The sequence below is a fragment of the Diadema antillarum genome, unplaced genomic scaffold, assembly GCF_040938485.1.
Source record: "Diadema antillarum isolate AM-2024a unplaced genomic scaffold, OU_Dant_1.0 scf00000097, whole genome shotgun sequence".
Lineage (NCBI taxonomy): Eukaryota > Metazoa > Echinodermata > Echinoidea > Diadematoida > Diadematidae > Diadema > Diadema antillarum.
The window spans coordinates 335,083-357,630 of record NW_027270986.1 but is presented as its reverse complement, the minus strand read 5'-3'; the positions used below and the strand labels follow the sequence as shown (position 1 = coordinate 357,630).

The window sequence follows — 22,548 nt, the reverse complement described above, 5'->3', positions numbered from 1 at the left end:
AAGATAATGAAAAGCCTCTTATGAAATATGAAAGAGCATGTAATTTTAAGAAGAATTCAACGTTTATTTGATGAAAATTGGTTTTCAAATGGCTGAGATATCCAAAAAAGTGCTAATAATAAAAGACGACATGCCCTAACTTTATTAGTATCTCCTTGTTTCACCTTGTTTTTGGATATCTCAGCCATTTCAAAACCGATTTTCATCGAATAAACTTTTGATACCCCTTAGAACTGCATGCTCTTTGACATCTCATAGAGTGGTTTCTGAATATCTCACAAAACGGTAAAAGCTAAATCCTCACCTCGACCAGAACTGTACACACCCTTTAAGATACGTTTCAGAAGGGCAATTCCATGAGAAATGTTCACTTTAGTGAAAAAATGAAGTTTTGAGTTTCACTTAAGTTCTCGAATATTCTAAGAAAGTAACATATATATTTTCATTTTTCACTAGTCGCATCTTTGTCATTACAAAATTTTGTATTTTTCTCAGTCAATGAAAATTCTGTATGATGTGTTGCAATGATGCAAAAATTTGGCTATTTTTAAAGAGTTTAGTGTTCTTGTCTCTAAAGAAGGCCAGATATGTCCTAGAGGCCTTGCTCAGCTTTTAAATTATAGTCCAGTGTATATATCAACGGAAAATCACAACCAACTTCCTTAGCATTCATCAGTTTTTGACCCATTGATCCTCAAAGTTGTGTGATTTCTATAACATTTGAAGCGTCATGTCCGTTACGTTTTTCACTATAAGTTTTCATAGCCAAGAGGAAATTAGTGTAAAGTTGCTGTAAATTAATTTTCTATGTTAGGATTGAATCCCCTTGCATGTGTGAAAACCACTTTTCTATACCACTTCTAGTTTTCCTGTAAATGGCGTAACGGACATGACACTTTGCGTAACGGACATGACACCTCATATTAGACAAGTGGCAAAAATAACACTGTGGCCCAGTGAAACAGGGTGGTGATTAGTTTTAATTGCTTGAGGATAGTAGGACATTTCTATACTTCAGTAAATAATTAAGTCTGTACATAACTCAATAAAACAAAAACAAACAGAGTTTGCTTTCTGCTACTGGAAGACTGTTGATTTTAGATGATCTTGCTACCCTGTTACACCGGTTTGATCCATTCCCACCTCTTGTAATCCTGACTGATAAACAGCAGCTATCATTCCAAGGAGTATTTAGACAATGGAGTTTTCATTGTTGGCCTTCCCTTCAATACTTAAAGTGAGCACTTTCTACAAATAAGTACATTGTAGACCACATTTAACACGTATCCACCATGGAGTCAACAAAACAGCCAGGAACTCCTGCACAAATGGATCCTCGTGCATCCAATGAACATGATCACTGATGATACAACAACAAAGAATCCAAATGTCACCAGCATCAATGTCTTCAATGATGGTGTTGCCTCATAATTTAACAAAAAAGTTTGTGCTGCATCCATACATACCTCTCTCATCTCTATGACTATATAAATCCACACCTTCAGTGGCACTTTAATGAGATATCACTTGCCAAGAGGGCTGAGAATGGAATTGTTTGCTTTATTAAGCGTGTTGACAGTACATGTAGCTCTATTGTCAGAGAAAGTCGGTCTGAATGCTGGCTATCCATTTCATCAATACAACTAAACTAGATGTACCTCTATGCCAAGGGATATACTGGTATAATGACAGCGCACAGCATCGTACAACAAGCACAATTTTGAGATGCTATGAGAAGATGTTTATCCACTGAAAGGTACACTGTATATTAAATCATTTAGTTGGTACGGAAAGCGTCCAGTATTTCAAGAAGTCCTAACCTCACAAGCTGGTGAGAATAATGTAACCAGTACACCACTCTGGCAAGCCTTAAGAAGTGCCTAAGCAAGCAATAAGTTGATTATACAATTTGAATGAGTTGAATTTGCCGAGAAGAAAACAAGAAATACTTTGTTGCCCAGGTGACCACTCTACATGGAAATGGATTATATGTTGTGAAAATTCTCAGAAAAAAAGGGGGCTTGATCATTCACTTCTAGCCAAGAAAAGAAAGCATTTGTTGACAATGATAAAGTACTGGTAGTAGCAGTGGAATTTTTACAATAGTCTATCCAAGATTGGATAACAGAGGATGATTCTACTCCAAGGATGACATTAATGCCAAATGAAAGAACTTTGCAGAAATGAAATTTTCATACCTTATTTCTTTCAGATGATAACACTAATTTGATAATGGTACCAAACAGTTTTGTGGTCCTGTTTCATTGCATAAAAGTTGATGCAATCCTGAGTGCATTTTAATGATGTTGTATTCAAACTTTTTATTTCATACAGATCTGGTTCGTTCTGTTTTCTTTGCCTATCCGCAGATATGGAGACATGGTCTTCTGTGTTGAACATGTATGCCATTGTGGTACTCTGGGCATTGTACTCCATGTGCTTTAGAGTAGCTGTTAGATCACTGAAACCTGCAATAAAAGGACTTTTTGATGTTTTGTTCAAGATCATAATGTAGTTAGCAGTGTGCAGTTATTTTAATCTTTTTATTTTGAAACAAAGAAGTGAAAATATGGTTCACCTTACAAGGGTGTCATGTCCGTTACGCTAGTGTATAATACTAAGTATCAAATAGTAGGCCACTAAGAGAAAAATAACCATAGTATAAGATAGTAATATGTCCTGTTTTGCTATGGTGGGTGGTAGTAACTGGAAATTTGTTACTAATTGTAGCTAGCTGGTGCAGGAGCGAATTTGTTTTATATTTCTTTGTTTTGCAAATATATACAAAGACTAACCCCCCTAAAATGATATAAATATAAGAAATATTACATGATTGCAGTTATGATGTGTGTCCCTATGTTCTAACCTTACTATGCAAACAATTGAATATCTGCTATACCTTGTAATAAAAAAATTCTCTTAGCTTACAAAAAGTGGACAAAACTGTCATGTCCGTTACACTCGAAGTGTCACGTCCGTTACGCAATATTTTAAACTATTAAAAAAGAATGAACAGTAAAACTACTCTAAATTAGGACTTTATGAGTAAAGCATGATCTAAAGGTTTAATCAAGACCAAAACCAGCTGCATCTTATCCAAAAATTCACAGGAATTTTCATAATGGTAAGTAGATCAAAATGCCTTGTCCATTTAGTGTCATGTCCATTACGCTCGCTAAAAATGCAATTTCTCAACAACCACTTGATAAATTTCCATGAAATTTTCTGTGTACATTACATATACTTAAATGTGTCTGATAAACTCAATTAGAATCTTTTGGAGACTCCCAATTTCATTGTGTGATGGTTTGAATCACAAAAAAGTGGTCTGAATGTCATGTCCGTTACGCTGGAATTGACCATAAGGCCTTTTTTTTTGCAATGAAGTATGTTTGTAGAGAAGATAAACACAGTGCAAAAAGTGCACAGACAAGTTCAACAAAGACCAGCCAAAACCACATCCCACATCTCAATCTTAAAAGGGCTTTCTATTGAGAATATATTGTATCTGTAGACACTGACTTGATCTGCCAACAATATATGTGTAGCTACATGTACATGTTTGCTACACCTATTGCTATAAAACACGAGTATGAAGTGATCCATACAGTAGGAACTACAAAACAGTGTCTTTACTGTCTACAGGTCAAGAGACAATCTTCAGAACTGTCTGGTCTGAGCGGAAACTATGTTGTAAGAAAACTGTCTAACGGTCAGGCCAGAACTTTGCGGGGGGGGGGGGGGGGGGGGCGGCGGCAATGCGACCAACTTCCCAATGTGACCAGCTTGTCATTGCGTGTCAATAATGTGTGTGTGGTTTGGTGCAATTGCGGTCACAATACCTCTGACACAAATTTTTGTAACACACGTATGTCCTCCTTTCACCCTCTATCAGGTGATCACTGGGAGAATCAACGGGGAATCAAATGAGAAACATCCGCGAGAAATTTCTTTCATACTCGTGAGTGAGCTTCCGCTTGTATTTCTCTTGCCCACTCGTCTGCAGTGCAAGAATGTACACGTTATGGCATATGCGAAAAACGGTCCGCAAGATGCGATTGGTATGCTGATCTATGCCTTTCATCTGAGAGTTTCTCGATGATGTAGGTGCCTCAGTGAGATCTCGGGGGACACACGCAAGTTTACCATACGTATGTTATGATCCAACATGGGTGAAATTTCTGAAAAGTTGTGTGGCACTTTAACTACTCAGGAGTTTTTGTGATGCCTTTCATGCTACAGTATCATCCAAAGGATCGTGGGTAAGCTTGGGCGACATTAAAATGCCAAGCGTGACAGAGGCATATCAAAGCATGGACCTGGGTAGGGATTTGGTAGCACAGTTTTGTTTGCTCAGTCAACCACCATGATCCTCTAAAACAAACAAGTATTAACTACTGAGCAAGCCTCCCCTTGACATATAAAGCCGCCTGTTATTATATCTGACTAGTGCCACATTATCAGTAATTAATCTGGGCATGCTATATAAAATGCAAGATTCCTGCTTGACATGAGGGGATAAATGACATAATAAAAGCTCATATATCAAAAGTTACATTCAGAGGACAAGCCCTAACCTCCAGGTTAGGAAACCTCAAGGTTAAGCTCTTGCCCCCTAACTTCGACGTGCGTCCACACGACGAATCTTAACCTCGAGGTTACGAAACCTCGAGATTAAATTCCTGCCCCTTTGAGTGCGTTGATTTTTGTGTCCACACGGTGCTTAACTATGAGTAGGGACCCCCCCCCCCCCCCCCCCCCCCCCACCCCCCCCCCCCCCGGCTCGTGGTTAGAGCGCTAACCATAAGATTTCTCGTGGCTCTTAACATCGAGCTAACCTCGAGGTTAGCTAACTACGAGTGTGTCTTCACGGTCCCTAACTACAAGCTTAACCTCAAGGTTAAGGCTTGTCGTCTGAACGTAACTTAAGTCTACCTTATAATGAAATACCTGAGGCATTTCACCGAGTGTGAATGAATGACTGCCTGCATGTTCTAAAATAAAAACATGAAAATGTACATGATTGTTTGCACGTTACTTGATTCTAATAGGGTCAATTGACAGCATTACAAATCAGTGATACATCACAGGCTCTGGAAAACAATATCACTGTGGTAGATAAATTTGAATTGCACTTAACACTCCAGCTGACTTTGAACAAAAGATTTGTAACACAACATCAGGCTATTCAACAGAAAAGGTTGAAATCCTGGTCAGACATGATATAAGAAAGCTATAGAATTTTTCCTCAGTTCTTTGAAGAAAAAAAAAATCAATATTGGCTGCCAACACACATGCAAAGGAAGAGGCAAGGATGTTGTTACCTGACTATATCACTGATTTTTACACAAACACATTACAAAATCATGCTTAAGTTCAGGATTTACCAAAGGTCTTTCAATCTTTTTCAGACAGTGTACCTTTAGCTAACTCAGTTATCACACCTAGGTTATTGCAGCACAATTAAGAAAATTGTTGCGAAGGATAAAACTTTCACGTTCATTTTAATTTCATGTCAAAGAGCAACTTTTGGGGAGATTCGCATGGAGTTGATCATCACATTATCTCCGATATCATCACATCATCTACAGTAAAAAAAAAATGTAAAATTAAATGCAGTTGCTACTAAAACACCATTTCCTGAAAATATAATGTAAACTAAAAATTCTACATTTTCTTTATTTTTAGGGCTGAATTTGATAGAGCTTTCACCATTTAGTGGCCTGATACGAACATGACATCCAACTTGTAAAGCTTGTTATTTATGAGACAATGCAAAATCAAAGTTTTGAAATGGAAATGCAAAATGGGACAAATGAGGAATTCTTGCAAAATGTTGTACAGTAAATGTAAATCTGTATGCAGTTGGCTCAGCAGTCTGCTGTTATGAAAATGATGCAAATAGCTTATAGTTGCAGGGAGGCATTAGGATTATTACTGCATAAGAAGTCACTTGACACACCCACAAAAACGTGACTTTCCTGCATTGAACGTTCTCATTGCATTTACATTCACAAGAAACAAATGCAATGAGGAAAAAAAGACACAATCTGGTCCAAGAATATTATGGCAAAGTTCCAAGTAGTTTTTGGCATTTGTGTACATACATGTAATGTACGGATGTATGCCTGCAGATCAGGAATAGGGAAGGGCTGTTGGGTGATTGTGTGACAGTTAAAGGGGACCTCTGGAAGATTTTCAAGCTTTTACATTCAAACAACTATAAATAAGTTATACAGAGTACAGAGTTTCAGAATTTATAGTGCCTGGGTTGAGAAATAATAATGTTTTCAAATCTATAACAGACTGCAATAAACAAGGATGATGACATGGCAGCCTCACCATAAGAATGCATGAGTTGGGGCTCAAGGATGGAAGCAGAACATAAGAAAAAGGCATGCATAGATTTTACACAAGTGAACTTGTTAAGCAAGTGGTATTGTAATGGAATTACACTTGAGTAGATTTTAGAAATTATGAGGCTCCTTTGTCAACACTGTTGAGTGTAATTGATTAAAAATTTTTCAGAGTATTGGTTTCTCTGGTTAAGGACCACAATAGATTCTATAAATCTAAAAACATGGAGCCCTTGATTTATGTACTACATGATGTGAAATATTATTATTTTTTTTTCATATCGTATGGAATGCCCAAATCACTTCTGCGAAGGTACCATGATATCAAGTGAATGCTGTCATTTCTCAGTCCTTGATGTTGGTCTATAGGTTGCAGGGGAGGGGATGTGACCTCGGACCTCAGAGGTCGGCTACAGAAGGGTTTGATTAAAATCATGGGAGGTATCTGATATCCAGATAATCCATTACCAAGGCTACCATTGACCCAACTCCAAATCAGAACAGGAAACTGTGAGTGGGTGCAGACTTGCAGGTTCAAGGGCTCCACAGCTTTATGATGACAGTGTCTGTGTAGTTTGGTGTGCACATCACACACACACAGGAGGTGGTCCCTCCCTGCACGCACGAAGGAGGTTTATATAGGCCCTACATTTGTACTTGTATCACACACCCTCCTTGCACACACAATATGATTAGTGAAAAACTATAGTTGCATGGACTTCAAATTATGAACTGGCAAATCAAGTGTTTTTTGAAAATATGTGAAAGTATGCCACAAGTATTGATTGACATTGTGACAATTGTCTAGCTACAAGTTGTACCACTTGGGGGGGGGGGGGGGGGGGGGCAAGAACATGAAGTTGTCGTATTTCACACATTGTAAAGGGAAATGAACTTGCAATCTGCAAGTGTTTGAGATACTTCCATACCAGGAAAGGATGAAAAGTAATGTGACTGCTGCACATATGAACTAAAATTTAATTCACAATGTTTTTTGATGAATTTAAGTTGACTTTTGTTCTGAATCTCTTTTAAACCTACTACAACATGTATACCACTATTCTAAATCCTTTTCTGCCTTTCCCCTGAAGCAATGCAGGATTGTGTTTACCATTCATAGCAACTCAGTCATGATTTCCACTTTCAGTTCTTTTAAACAATAATGAGTACAGCTCACTGACATTCAAACTTCATGGTTTACTCATCTGACCATGACCTGAAAATGGGATAAATTTCTGTTTAAATACAGCCCTAGAGAATTGTAACAATTTAAAGCCACATTCAAACACAGGAGTTACACGATTCTGTATCGTGAGAGAGAGAAGAAAAAAAAACCCTACATCTTATATAGCATTGCTGCTGTTCACATTCTGGAAAAAAAACCCAAACTCTGCTGCAAACACTTTGAATCTTTCACATGCTTTTTGACAGAAGTGTGCTACATTTATTGTGTACCTGCATGGCACCTGTGCATACAACATGATGTGGCAAGTGGCATTATGGGATTTTAAAAACTGAGCATTTCTTCACGCACCATTCACACACATTATTGCGAGGCTTCCACCAAAACATCAATCTTGACTAATTTTTGCACTGTGATGCGTTTTGCAAGAGCTGACAATTGTTTGTGTCCTCACACAAGACTTTAAAACGATTTTTGCATGTCACCGCAAAACTTTAACATGGAATGGTGTGAACGGAACTACAGAGAGTCCATGACTTCAATCTTCAAAACATCCTTGTACCCTTGAAAGCCTAGGAACTTCCTTCACACACCATTTCAAGGAATCACTCTGTGGCTATTAGTCACCCATTTTAACGGAGCTTACCGACGCAACTGTTAATCAGGGATAATCCACAGGCAATTCTGAACTGATGCTTTGACACTTTCCTCTTAGCTTTTAATACCCAATATCAAACTTACAAAAGCCAAGTCAGGAAATGTGGTCTGCATGCGCTATTTACATACCGTACAAGTGAGCACAGCATTTCGCAAATCTGGACTTTGAAAGGCAATGAATGAATGTTGAATCACAACTGGGACCAACAGCAAAGGAATGATATACATGCATTAAGTACCAATATCATACGTTATCTTTTCAACCAAGGAGATGATATAGATATTCACTGCTTTCCTTTTCTGAGAGCTATAAATTTCCTGGATATCATTAATCATGGACTTGTGAAATGCACTGCAGAGGATGGTGTGTGTGTGTGTGTGTGTGAGTGTATTGTATGCTTGTTTGTACAATGTATGTGTGTATGAGCGAAAGAGATACAGAAAGATATGAGTAAGGGCTTTAATAACAGCTTTAAACAGCTTTAATAAAGTCCTTGATCAGTGAGATACACTTGGTAAAAACTGAAGGAGTACCAAGTATTTGGGGATTAGAGGTCTAGATCTGAAATGTATGAAGTACACATGATATGGGGTATAGGTTGTTACAGTTTCTGGCCAGATCAAAATAAAAATAAAAAAACAAGAAAGTAAACCACATACACAGGAGAGGATTAACATGTACAGGAAGAGTGCCAAAAAAGAAATCAAAATGAATCTACAAATTATTATAGAATGCTGAAAATTTTCCACAAAATTGTCTGAAAGTGACTTTGATGTAACTGGGTTCAATACAAACAAGAAAGTACTGTAAAACATGATATATTCGCGGCATGAATTTTTCGCGAATTGGAGCCGACGGCCTTTTTTGCGGCATGAAATTTTCGCGAACTGCCACTGGCGTTCAATGCATATAGTGTAGACAAGAACTTTCGCGTGCATTTTAATTTCGCGAATCTTGGCGCTCGCGAAATTCGCAAAATTAAAATGCACGCGAAAATTCCTCGTTTTACAGTAATGCATCCTCAGATGCCAAACTTATATCAGTATAAAACAGTAGTGGAGTACTCTGATGGCTAAAATGGCAGATTTGTGACAAGCAGTAATTTTGCTTTCCCTGAATTGCACAGGTACTTGTAATTATCTGTATAGTAATACAATTTTTTTAAAAAGCTGAATGGTCCATGAAACAGGAAGTATAAATGTTTAAAAAAAAAAACAGTACAAAATACTGGAAAAAAAAGAAGAAGGCACAGGTGGCATTTCTGTGCATCTCGGGCTGCTATTCAGATCACATACCTGCATTGATTGCACTCAAGACACCATTGATGAGACCTGAGGAATGATAGAGTGGTAGGCAGACGTAGAGAACGTCATCAGGCCATAGGCCACCAATGATGTTCCACACTTGATAGGCCATCATGGATGTCCGGTGGGGCACCTGGACCGCCTTAGGCAAGCCTGGAGGGTCGGGAGTGAAATTTAGCAGGAAAGATTGAGGACGAGCTTCAAACAGTGAACATTAAGCACACATGATAACATACTTGATAATATCAAAGGAATGTTCTATAATAGATCACAAGACTCGCTCCATATAGGAAGGATTGATTGTAGAATGCGTTGGATGAGAAGAACACACTCAAGTAACCTCCATCACAGGTTTCCTCCCTTTATACAACTGAGAACATATTCCACAATACCACATGGGATCTACTTTATAATTATCAATCATAAAATCGCAGAGATTTTGAGAGTGTATAAATAGGCCTTCATTGTGTATGTCAACAACAACAGCAATATAAGAGTCTACATAGATATCTCAAAATTCTGAAGGTACCAGCATCACAGCATTTTCATCACAATCATGGAATTCATTTGTGCATTGCACCATAATTTACACGCCACAGCAATTTTACAAATTAACAAATGTGGCTGCCAGTATGTCACATGCAGTGGCCTTTTTAAATCCATAGCACACACATATAGTAGGATCTCTATCAAGCTGTACAATTTTTGACCTTCATAGAATTTAACAGTAAAACATTGCATGGTAGATACATTATGTACATGCACAGTGAATGACATCGAGCACCGAAACAGCAATATGAACAAAGAACCATGGAATGATGGAATACGATGTAGGCCTGTTGAATAATGAATGTGTAGTCCCATAATAAAAGTACTCTACAGTGAATAAAGTACGTGTTACAAATCTTTGCATTTCCTGGAATCTCTTTTGCTTACTTGGCTTTCACCTTGTTTTCTCTGAGGCTCTCACGAATACAAAGTGAAACAGATGATATTTCAAGGTCTAAAACAGATCAAACACTAAAAAAGACTCAACAATGGCCATTCTCCATCCTCAATAATGCCTTACACAAGTGCCCTTGTACAGTACCCAGTATTTTGAAAGAAAACAGGAGTGTCTCCCTAAATATGCTATTCAACACTTCTTGAAACCAAATCAAGTTGAGAGGGATTGTACCAACATCACAGGCCACTAGACCTCTCCTACTTTTGTGATGGTGGTGTTTACAATGCAACACCTATTTTTCATCAAAATAACTATGTCAAGGTTGGTCTCAGTGCTTGGAAAATTCTGATTCTTTTTCCTTCTTGATGAACTGCGTTTAAAGGGTATGGTTTGTGATATAAATTTGCTTCACCTACATGTAAGATAAAAACCAATTTCAATGCTGATAGACACTTCCTACAGTTGAATAAATGTACAAAGTGTACATCAAAGTCAAATCACACGGGAGACCTACCTGGTGTTGGTACTAAAAACTCAAGAGACTCTAGATGTCCTCCCCATTCATAATAAGCAGTTATTTTCGCATGGGTTTAATTTTCGCGAATTTCGCGAAATCACTGTAGGACTGGGAACTTAACAACACACAAAAATGTCGCCATGCACTAGGGTAATACACTGTAATGCACTTATATTTCAGCATTGGTGTCCATTCGCGAAAACAATATCTAGCGAAAATGTCCTTGATCTCCTCATTCTCAAAAATATCTGTACGCGAAATAACAGCTTATAAATATTACAGTACCCAATGCCTCTCTTCATAGGCAAAGGACTTCATAATTAATGCATACATGTGGACATACAGAAAAGATGCATCTGACAGCTACTAAAGAGATACAATTGTAATACGAATTCAGTGATTACTCTTCAACTTTTAGGATTATATATTTAACATATATGTTCAAGTTCAAGTAAAATTCATACAGACCTCCATGAGATCATTTAATGGTCACGAGACTACAGGCGTTGAACTAGTATTCAAACTCAATATTTTACCATGTGTGATAAACCAATCATATTTGTATTTTATTCAAATTTATTGATTTTTCTCTCTTACATTCACTGTTAAATCAATTCCTGGGCTTTTACTGATACAATAGCTCTTCTAAAATGCACATATTTGTGCAAACCTCATTATGACAAAGGGGGAGGGGGTCTAATACATTGTACAGCGTATTCTATCAAAAGGATAACAGATGTTGAAATCAGTGAGTTGACTCCCGCAAAACTCGTCATACACAATTGTACATGACTTCTGTGGTTGTTTAGACCAAACAGCAGTTAAATGGACAGCTGACTAATATCATGAGAACATTGAACACTTCAACATCTTGACACTGGTATCTTGCTGGTCTCACTGTCAAACTGCTTTAAATACAAATTGTACAAGACTTTCAGTGCAAAGGCCTACCTTACAAAACACACAATGTTGTATGAACTTTTGCTCTGATACCATCACTGTATGATTCTTTTCAGTGCAACACACAAGGGTACTCGGTATGCATGAATACAAACATGCTACGTACAATCGTAGGTGAAGAAACTTTCAGCCACTTGTGTCACTCTATTTGGCTCCCTCCGACATTCAGGGAGTGATCACATGACAGCAACTAACCTAGTTTTTCTTCACTGTTTGCCTGTAGCCCAACCACTCCATTGTTAATGTTATGTGTGGTGCCGGCGGAAAGTGGCAGAGAGTGGGAGGAAATCTCTTACACAAGGCATAATACGTCACCTGGGACAGTTTGTCCAAACATTAAACAGCAGAAGAAACAAACACACAAACACACTTACACATAAAGACACACACACATTCACATTTTAATGGACAAGTTCACCTTCATAAACATAGGGATTGAGAGAATGTAGCAATATTAGTAGAACACATCATTGAAAGTTTGAGGAAAATCAGACAATCCGTTCAAAAGTTATGAATTTTTGAAGTTTTTGTGCAGTAACCGCTGGATGAGAAGACTACTGCAGTGTATGAATAACTTAGATGTCACATGCGTACAACAATATAAGGAAAATATAAAGAGAATTTCACAAAATGCCATCTTTTGAAAAAAGTACACATTCCCCTGACTCGTTACCGACAATTGTTATGGGTAATATTATTCCCCCTGCCTTTAGAAAGAGGCAAGTCGAGAGCTCTTTTATTATGCGAAAAAAGTGAAAATATGTTGAATTTTCTTTTACATTTTCTTTGTACTGTTGTACGCATATGACTCACAAGCTGTAGTAGTCTCCTCATCCAGCGGTTCCAACACAAAAATTTTAAAAATTCATAACTTTTGCATCGATTGTCAAATTTTCCTCAAACTTTCACTGATGTGTTCTACTAATATTGTTGCATTCTCTCAATCCTTATGTTTATGAAGGTGAACTTGTCCTTTAAAGGCAAGCCCACAGAACACACAAATCGAAGCGACATATCAGTCAAGGTTGGCAGAAAATTGATGGACTATACAAACTAACTGACATTTGGACAGATGGATCTCATGTAGACAGGTAGATAACCAGAGAAAACATGTTTCCATACACTATGCAAGGTTTGAACAGGGAGGTGGTTTCCCACCTCCCTGGTCTGAAGTTACTCTATGACAATCAAATACACATATGGTCTTGTTTCAGATCAATGGTGTAACTTTGAAAATGACTACTTTATGAACTCTAAAAAATAAGTACAAAGTCGTATTCCCTTTTCCTTTGGTGGTTTGAAAGGGCACCAAAAGTGCTACCTCCTGTAGCATAACAAACTTATGTGGTCCATTCATCTCCTTGCCAGGGAGGCATATGTGGTCCAAAAGTGCCATTCTTCAGGGACAAATTTTACAAGGTTTTAGGGTAATCAATATTATGTTATGAAGCTTTCCAAAATTAAAATCTTATTATTGCTGTTGTAGAAGAAGAGGAGTCATACTAAATACCTATCACCATTGGAACACTACAACATCTCATATGTGCATGTGACACTACCTCTAAAGGGGTGTTTCGGACGTGACATTTTCCGTTAACAAATGAGGGTCTCGTAGAATTAGTGCTTGGAATAAGTAAATTCAAAAAGAGAGCATCAAATCATTATTCAATACATGGCCAATGATGTGTAGATTTACATGTAGCAGTATGAAGGCATCACCCATGCTTGAATAGAAAACATTCAAAAATAAATTTTTGTTAACAATTTTCCGTTAACATTTTGTCACGTCCGAAACAAATTCCAAATTGAGATAATCAATACAAAAAATTATAACTAAACAGTTTTCACCATTTCTAAATCACCACTGCTACTCTCAGAAGAGTCTGTGAATATTAGGAAAGTATTCGTTTTTTAATAAAAATTTTCTGGGAAATTTACGTTTTCCGTTAACACATGTCACGTCCGAAACACCATGTCACATCCGAAACATACACATGATAACTTTCAAGTCGGGTTCTCCACTAACAGACTTACCAGGTAAATAGTAACTTGTCTGACTTTCATAATAACACACTGGTTATATGTATGCATGAATTATGTCAGCTCAGGTTCATTTGTACATTTTGGAGTAATGTAAACAAAGGGTGTTTCGGACGTGACGTGTTAACAACCCATTTAGACAAATGGACCAGACACAGCAATATACATGTACATTTGTTCACTCATTCTTCTTGTATCATTATCATTTACAGGGTACAAGATGTAGAATGAACTACAACTAACATTATTTGATGGCACCTACTTGCCCAGAGACACAAGTATGCCTAATTTTAACCTAGGATTGGGATAACTGAGTTTCTTTCATTTCCTCATCCACAGAGGGAAAATGGGGAGTAGAGTTTCAAAATATGTGTAATATCTTCAGTATGTAACTCATATTTGATATCTCTTACATAGTCTCTCTGCAGTTTATTTGAATTCTTGTTAGTTTGAAAAGTAAGAGATGTTTGCATTATAGTAAACACTGTTTCGGACGTGACACAAGTGTTGTGTTAACACTACTTTTTACTTGAATTCTATACAATTTTGCTCACATCCATTTGTGTTTTAAGTCAGTTTCATTGAAATACCAATGCAAGGCAAACTATTTGGAAAGAAATTAACTTACCATTACTTATTTTTCTTTCTTTTTCACCTTTATTTGTCAAGAATATTCGATACATGTATGGACATGAATATTGCATAATGTTCTCATTGGACATTCACATTTTATATTTCTGTACAATATATTGCACAGCGACTCATAAGCGTGCTGCAGCAGTACATGTATGTTATTAAATTAGTGTCATGCTAAAGTGCTGTGAATAATGAATCAGTTTCATTGATAATAATTCATTGATATTTCGTTATTCTGTAAACACAAACTGTAGTACTGAGAATACTGTGAAAATCAAAATGTCAGATTTCTCTCCCTACTTGTACAGTGTATGAGTAGGGTCAATCCTGATTTCAGATAAACTGCGCCCCATTAATAAACATTTTTGTTAGGAATAATCACATGATCTGGAAATTTAACTATCCAGAGAAGTTACCCTTAATAGTCAACTATCCCCCAGGCACATATATATTGAATATAATATGCATAAATGCACAGAATAATTGAGAATGTTTGCCTGTGCAGGAGTTAACTGGACAGATGTTCTAAAGGTAACTACTGTAGTAATCTATCTAGTTAGTAACCAATTTCAGCAGACAAGTGAGCTCTGCTTCAATCGAAGGATGTGTTTGAATTCACCAGGAGAATGTTGTTGCAATTTCTCAAAATCATATTATTTATGCACTGATTCTTGAATATTTGTGTAGGAAATCATATCTATAGGAGATTATAAATTTTAGTGAAGCCATGACTTGGTTGTTATGTACAAAGCACAGGTCACTCACTAGGACATAAAACCACCTGTACATCCTGAATTCTTCATGACTCTTGAAAACTTGTACTAAACAATTTGGGTTGATTGAGTTTTTGGCAGCATAGAATGCACATGTATCTTATGTACTTCAAGCTCTTTATTTCACTCTGAGTCACGTAAACTTTTAAGAGTCACGTCCGAAACAACATTATGGATTTTACTGATCTATAAAGCTTAGTGGTCTTCGTTCATTATTCCTGACTGGTAAAACTGACCTTTTTCAAATGCTTGTAGGTGACATGAATCACTAAATCCTTCTGTATCTCAATATTACCTGTATCCGACTTGTGTAATGGCAGGCTTCTTCATAACTAAATACTTTGCATGAATTGGCTATTACAGCTTTTTCCAACAAGTTAATAGGACATTTGGTAATAAATTTTCTTTTCTTCACCACTTTAATATGGCAGGCAAGCTTAAGGGATACAGTGCGTTGCTTTGCCAGGACAATAGTTAAGGCTTCGCGAAAGGCTTTGTATCAAACATTCTAGACACAAATTTGTGTAAACATTGTGTGTCACGTCCGAAATGAATGTCCTGCATGTATACTATTGATATGTTGAATGCATTGTAACAGGGTAATTATGCATAAACTGTGGCTTGGCCACCATTAAGATTTGAATTCTAATGAAATTGAATTTGTTATTCCACTTAAAATGAGTTAAATTGTATGGTACTGTGTCACGTCCGAAACAATAGCCTTTTGTTAACAGTCACGTCCGAAACACCTGAGTCAGAAAAATATCACCACAAGTTCAAATGACCAAAATCTGGTGATACCTATATCATTGTGTTACTTCCTAAGCATGTTTTGTATACACCATTAGTGATTCATTTTCTCTCATTTTTAATAAAGAAATTCAAAAAAGAAACGGTCATTTTGTAAAAAATGACATATTTTGAGTTTTCCTCTTCAAATATGAAAAAAAAACATCTCCTTATCAAAAAATGTTGACTAAAATTTGGAGTCTATATTGGAAGCATGAAATATTGATAATGATAGAAAGAGAATTTGAATATTTTTATGCTTCTGTGTCAAAAAAGGGAAAAATGAATTTTTCATAAAATTAGCCCCATGCTTCAGTTTGCCTCCCCGTAATTTCCTTTTCATTGATATGAGAGCTCTGAAACATTTTTTCCCATTAAATACCGGTACCAACCCCAAGTGAAATGTCCAGCAACATTTCAAAGCATGAAAAGCAATTCAAAATTTTAGCCATTTTGTCCATCAGTTACACCATTGATCTGAAACAAGACCATATACAAAGAATGATATGTATTTTTTATTCATTGGTAGAGCATGCTATTCATAGGGATATTACAAAGTGAAGTTATGCACTTTTTAATTTGTTTCAAGTACATGAATACAAAAAAATGTAAGTGCTTGGTACTGCAAAATCGGAAAATAGCATTCAACACAGACATACTAAAGCTTTTCGACATGCACTCATTAGAGTAAAATCGCATGAATGAACAGAAAGCCAGAAACAAAACAATACAAAGGAAGCGAAGGAAATTCGCCCTTATGGTTTCCTTCACTTCCTTTATATTGTTTTGTTTCTGGCTTTCTGTTCATTCATGCGATTTTACTCTGATGAGTGCATGTCGAAAAGCTTTAGTATAGTGTCTGTGTTGAATGCTATTTTCTGATTTTTAATTTGTATGAGGTGAAATTACATGTACTGCTACACGTTGTACATTTCCCCAAATTTACCCAACATTCACTTAATCATTTTTACAAAAACACCATGCCATATTTGCTACTATTCTACTCATTTTAATATCAAATGTGATGAATCACTAGGAAAAGTTCAATATTGATTTCCCACAATTTTTGTTCAAAAAGTCAAAAATCAGTCTAGAAAATTTCGGTCCCTATACAATTGTTATCAAAAATATTACTCAGTACCCATCCCAGCTTGTCTGTTGTGGAACTGCATTTAAAGCATCTCGTTTTAGGGCATTGAACTAGGCTCTCACAGAATTGAGGGAGGAATGCGTTAACAGGCGACACTGGGGCAGAACTTCTACCTTGTGTGTGCCTACCGATCTTGAAATCTCTTTGCTCTTTCTCATCCCATCACAGCTTGTACATCCCCAAAACTAATAAAAAGGGACTTCAAAGGCAGTGCACTCCTCAGAGCCATTAACAATGAGAAGGGGAAGGATGGTCATTGTGTTATAAAATACACACCTGATAAGATTTCATTGTTAGCATTGGTCCAGTACATGCCTGTTTGCATTATCACGACCATTTCACCTTTGGCCTGAGGTAAATATGTTGACTGCATTGTGAAGTGTCCAGGGACTCGTACCATATTCTAAACCCCTATATGGTAACATCTGTAAAAGGGCTTCAGATAAATACATACAGTACCACTGACTACATCCTTTTTAGATCACATCATAGCTCCTCTGATTACCATGAGTTCGGAACACAATATTGCTTTACTCCATCATTTGTCTTGTGTGAAAAAAAGTCAAGTTACAGAACCATTTTAGCTGTCCCAATCACAGTCACAAAAGGTGGGAGTGTGTCTTGTAAAGCATCGTCAATGTGAGTTACCTCACCTTGGCTTTATAATTTCACATAAGAGTGGCGAAAATGAGACATTCATTGCCATTCCATACAGGTGATCTGTAACAAGTGGACCTCACCATACACAGCAAACAATTTTTCTCCGTGTTTGACACACTAAAATGCAAATTATAAAGACTATGTCCAGCCTATACTACAGGGGTCAGAGAGTAAGTCATAGACACAATGTGATTCTCACAAATATCCTACGAAGCTTGCACTATGTGTTTGTTCTTCTTGGCCTGTCACATTATACACTGAAAATAGGTGAAAAATTCCAAGAGTCACTTTTATACTCACACCCAACTGACAAAGCCTAATTATTTGTCTATTTTGTTGATCAATACTATCAGCATTTTTCACTTAAAGTGTTAACTTCAGTCTTTTCAATACCATGGTCTACCTGTGTTTGTTAAGGGATGGTGTATGTACAGTTTTGGTTGAGATGGGGCTTCTGCCGGTCTGCAACTTTTTTGTGGGATTGAATGAGAATCTCTAATCAATCTCATGAGATACCGGTATGAAAAAGTATAGCTGTACTACAAGAAATTCAAAGTTTATTTGATGAAAATTGGTTTTGAAAGGGCGGAGATATCCAAAATCAAAGAGGCCTAGTAAAATGGTGGGACCCACCTTTTAATTAGGGCCACTTTAATAGGTTTACCAATTGTATTTGGATAAAGCCTTTTAAAAAAGATTTTCATTGAATCTTAGAATGCCTCTTCAGGGGCGGATCCAGGAATTCCGTAAAGGGGGGGCGGGGTGGGGCACAACCAAGATTTCTGGTGCTATTTCGGGGTTTCAACTCATTTCTTTTGTTTTACCAACAAATAAAGAAGGGGCGCGCATCCAGTGCGCCCCCCCCCCTGGATCCGCGACTGCTCTTAGAATCGTATGCTCTTCCATGTAAGTGGTTTCATGAAAAAGTTAAAATCTGAATCCCCCATCTCAACAAAAACTATACCAACTACATGTATATATATGAAACAAGTCTGAACTGCATTTTCTTGGCAACATAAAACTTCATTGAGTTCAATTGATCACCAAGTTTGTCAAAATCTTACCGGTGGTTCCAGAGGTAAAGATGAGGGAAGAGATATCTTGAGGGGTGACTTTTGGCAACTGGTCCGGAGGGAGGGGGTTCCCTGATACCTGACTTGTGTCCATGGTGGACACTCTGTCCGGGAGCACATGACCGTTAGGGGTGTCACCAAGGACCCAGACCTTGACCTGCAGCTGCTGAAGGTCGGGCAGAAGCTCTGCTATCACATCCAGAAAAGCTGAGAAAAAAAGATACATTGTAGACATGTTTTAATACACTAAGCAAAGCTGATCAACTGTCATGATCTACAACACGAGGGGTCTACATTATAAAAAATGCAATGTGAGTGCCATTCTACATCACGTCTATGCATTGGATTTGTAGGTTGACTACAATTGAATGAGATGAAATATGATGCATTATGTATAAAGTCAACATGAACATGCTGAAATGTGCAATTTAATATGAAAAGAACACATTATATCCCAAACTTGTTATAGAAATATCCACCGTAAAGGTTTTTCAATAATGGTTGATACTTGAATCAAGGTAATACGTTATAGAGCAATTCTTTAACTTTTGGATACTATAGATTTTACCTTTCCAAGTTTTCCCAATACTTTGATATGTTTCACAAGGTTTCTGCTCTCACTAAGTCACAATTTGTGACCCTTTGTTTTCATTTGAGGTAGAATATTGGAATATGTATAAAAAAAACCCATATCTGTAGACATTAGTTTATGAAAAATGAAAGGTCTTCCTGTATCTACAATTTATAATATATATCATTAGATCTATCAATTTTTGTGTATCCCGCTAATGAACCATCCATTCAAAAATCACAATCAGATGCCATCATCACACACAGTGGTGGAACTAGGAAGGTCAAAGTCTGACACTGTAGTGACAACAGGTCTCGTCGCGATGTCGAGTCTAAAGGTAAACGTTATGAAATTATGAAATTATAAAGTAAAGGTGGCATTATCGTGAAATAGGTCCCCACTCCATTCACCGCCATTTCTTTCGTCATAGCCAGGGACTTCTTACAACCCCCATAGATTTTGCACATAGTGGAGACGCACACGCAGAACGAGAGGGGACTGATATCACGATTTGGCCATAAAGGTTAAACTTAAAGCATAAATATGTAATTGTTAAGTAAATTATAGATTAATACAATATGATGTAGACTCTAGTAGCTATTGAGTAGTAGACCCATGATGACCAGGCCATCCCATTGATTGGCCATATGTATGTAAATTTACCTTTCGATGTTATCAAAACTTTCACATTGCTGATTTTGATGCAGTGAAGCAAGCTCTGTGATTTTAGATTGTGATTGAGAAGACTAGTACTGATGCCCAACTTTGCAAATCCAAGCCACAGAAACACAAACATCGGTTCGTTTCGTAATAGAATCGCCGCAGTATCTCCATGCTGCAAGTCCGTGTGTGTTTTCACCCAGCGGGAGACCCGATTCGACTCTGCCTCGACCTCGGCGTACGTGTAGCGCTCGTCTTGGTACAAAATGCACGTGCGACTTGGATGTTCGACAACTCCATCGTGAAGGGCAACTAGTACAGTTCTGTTCCTGCTCGCATTTATTCGGTAGGTTAGTAAGGCCTTCGCGAGTCCAGACAGATCCTTGAAATCCTTGATAAACGTGGCAATGGACTTTCTCTTTATCCCAGCGACAATAAGACTTAAAACGAGCGCAGAAGCCCCGAGGACTTCCCAATGTCCCATGGTGAAGATATGTGACACGACACGAATGACTTGACTCCGCCCGTTGACCACGCGCTAAGCATGCAGGTTTGCGTCTGTGAGTGTGTGTACATAAAAAGAAGCCTCCAAACTTTGTCGATATCTGTGGTTTCCAGTGGCTAGCCTTATTTTAGGCAGGTTGATCGCCAACAACGGATTACTTGAAGCCAGAAAAGCAGTGCTTATCACGGAGACGAATACAACAACTGTTGAAGCACGACGACTGACTGCATCAAGAGAAGAGAGAACACATTACATACATCCTACCCGCCCCCGACACTCTCCGGCACAATCATGAATGAGAAGTAATTTTACTACGAATACACACACGGTCGGAGTACTAAAATCTGTGTCGTCGGTACATCAACCAACCGCGCTCGTTCACACAGGACAGGTACAATGTACCAGTTCATAATCAACGGGATCACTTCCTCAACGCACGTATTACACCTTCTACACTTTACTGACTGGTTGACATGTGAAGATTATAATTCTGAACTGCAATATCAATTCTACCACGCCGTTAAATCGTTGGTTATTGCTTCAAGTTATTTATTCAGCAGCAGACGGAGAATGACAGGTTACCTTTTTTTTAACACTGGGCTTTGAAATAAAGACTATCCCATGTAAACACCGTGAGCTGATCTATTCAGTTTTCAATGGTAAAAGTGCTTGTTATGAAACAGGTCGCGAACTAGTAGTCTAGATTCACAAGCAGTATGCTGACGGACTCGTAGGTACGGTGTGTACGAAGAAGAGATGAGTGTCCTGTGATTCAAGGTCTGATCTTCCCGGGCCGGTGTGTCGGCACGTCACAAATTTTGATTTTGCTTTTCAGTTCAATTCATTTCAAGTCGTTGTTTATCTTATTTTCTGACAAAGCAAAATGACAGTAATGTATCTTACAATACAGTACAAGAATAACCAATCATGAATGTGAAAAAAGAGAAATTGAATGAAAAGCCAAAAGACCTTGTAGAGTACATTGAACTATAGTTCCCTGGCTTCGATATCAATACCATGTACGAGTACTGAGTATAATCAAGGCGGTATAGATACCTCCTTGGTATAATAAGGCTCTCCTAATATTTTAGACTTCACTGCGAAATTTTCATATTGTATTGGATGTTTTGTGATACAACTGACCTATACACATGTGAAAAAATGTGATAACTTGAACACTTTTTCAATCACTGCTCCCAGTGGTAAACAACACCTTTCAGAGGAATGACAATTGTCATGATGTATACCTATACGAGTATAGGGATTTGCAACAACCCAGAAAGTCATTAAGGAGAATTTCACCTTCTTTATTCAAGCGCACACTCCCTCAACTTGTTCATGCCATAATGATATTCATGAAAACTAAATGTAAAGGGTATTCCCCCTGTTTTCCGAAGTAGGTAAGTCAAGACATATTTGTCTTCTCTCATTCTAGAGATGAGAAATATAATATTGTGATTTTTCTTCATAAGTTCTTTTATGTCGTTGTCCATACATGACGTCATAGAGTGTTGGTCTTCTCTTCCGGTGATGGCTGCACCAAAACGTTCAAAATTAAAAACTTTTGAATGGATTTTTCCACAAACTTTGCTAATTATGATTACCCCATTCCTTTAACTCTTTATGAGTCTTGGTGGAAACCCCCTTTGTGCCACGTTATTCTGAGACACGAAGGTAGTCATGCTTCGAGAAAGAATTCGGTTTTTCCAGTTTGTATAAGTTCTACAAATTTCTGTTAAGGTGGACACAATAGTGAGCAAAGTTAAA

The 22,548-nt window shown here is 37.5% G+C and overlaps 1 protein-coding gene across 1 annotated transcript in view; it reads right to left on the bottom strand.

Annotated features, from left to right (window-relative positions):
- LOC139718572 (long-chain fatty acid transport protein 2-like) overlaps nucleotides 1–20,790 on the bottom strand; it is a 40,832-nt gene extending 20,042 nt beyond the window's left edge. Inside the window, exons 1-3 of the mRNA XM_071630038.1 lie at nucleotides 20,280–20,790; nucleotides 19,037–19,252; nucleotides 9,493–9,654 (exon numbers count right to left, since the gene is read on the bottom strand). Coding sequence (XP_071486139.1) covers nucleotides 9,493–9,654; nucleotides 19,037–19,252; nucleotides 20,280–20,760 — 859 coding nt within the window. The 5' untranslated portion in view covers nucleotides 20,761–20,790. The remainder of the gene's footprint in view (nucleotides 1–9,492; nucleotides 9,655–19,036; nucleotides 19,253–20,279) is intronic.
- Between the last annotated feature and the right edge of the window lie 1,758 nt (nucleotides 20,791–22,548).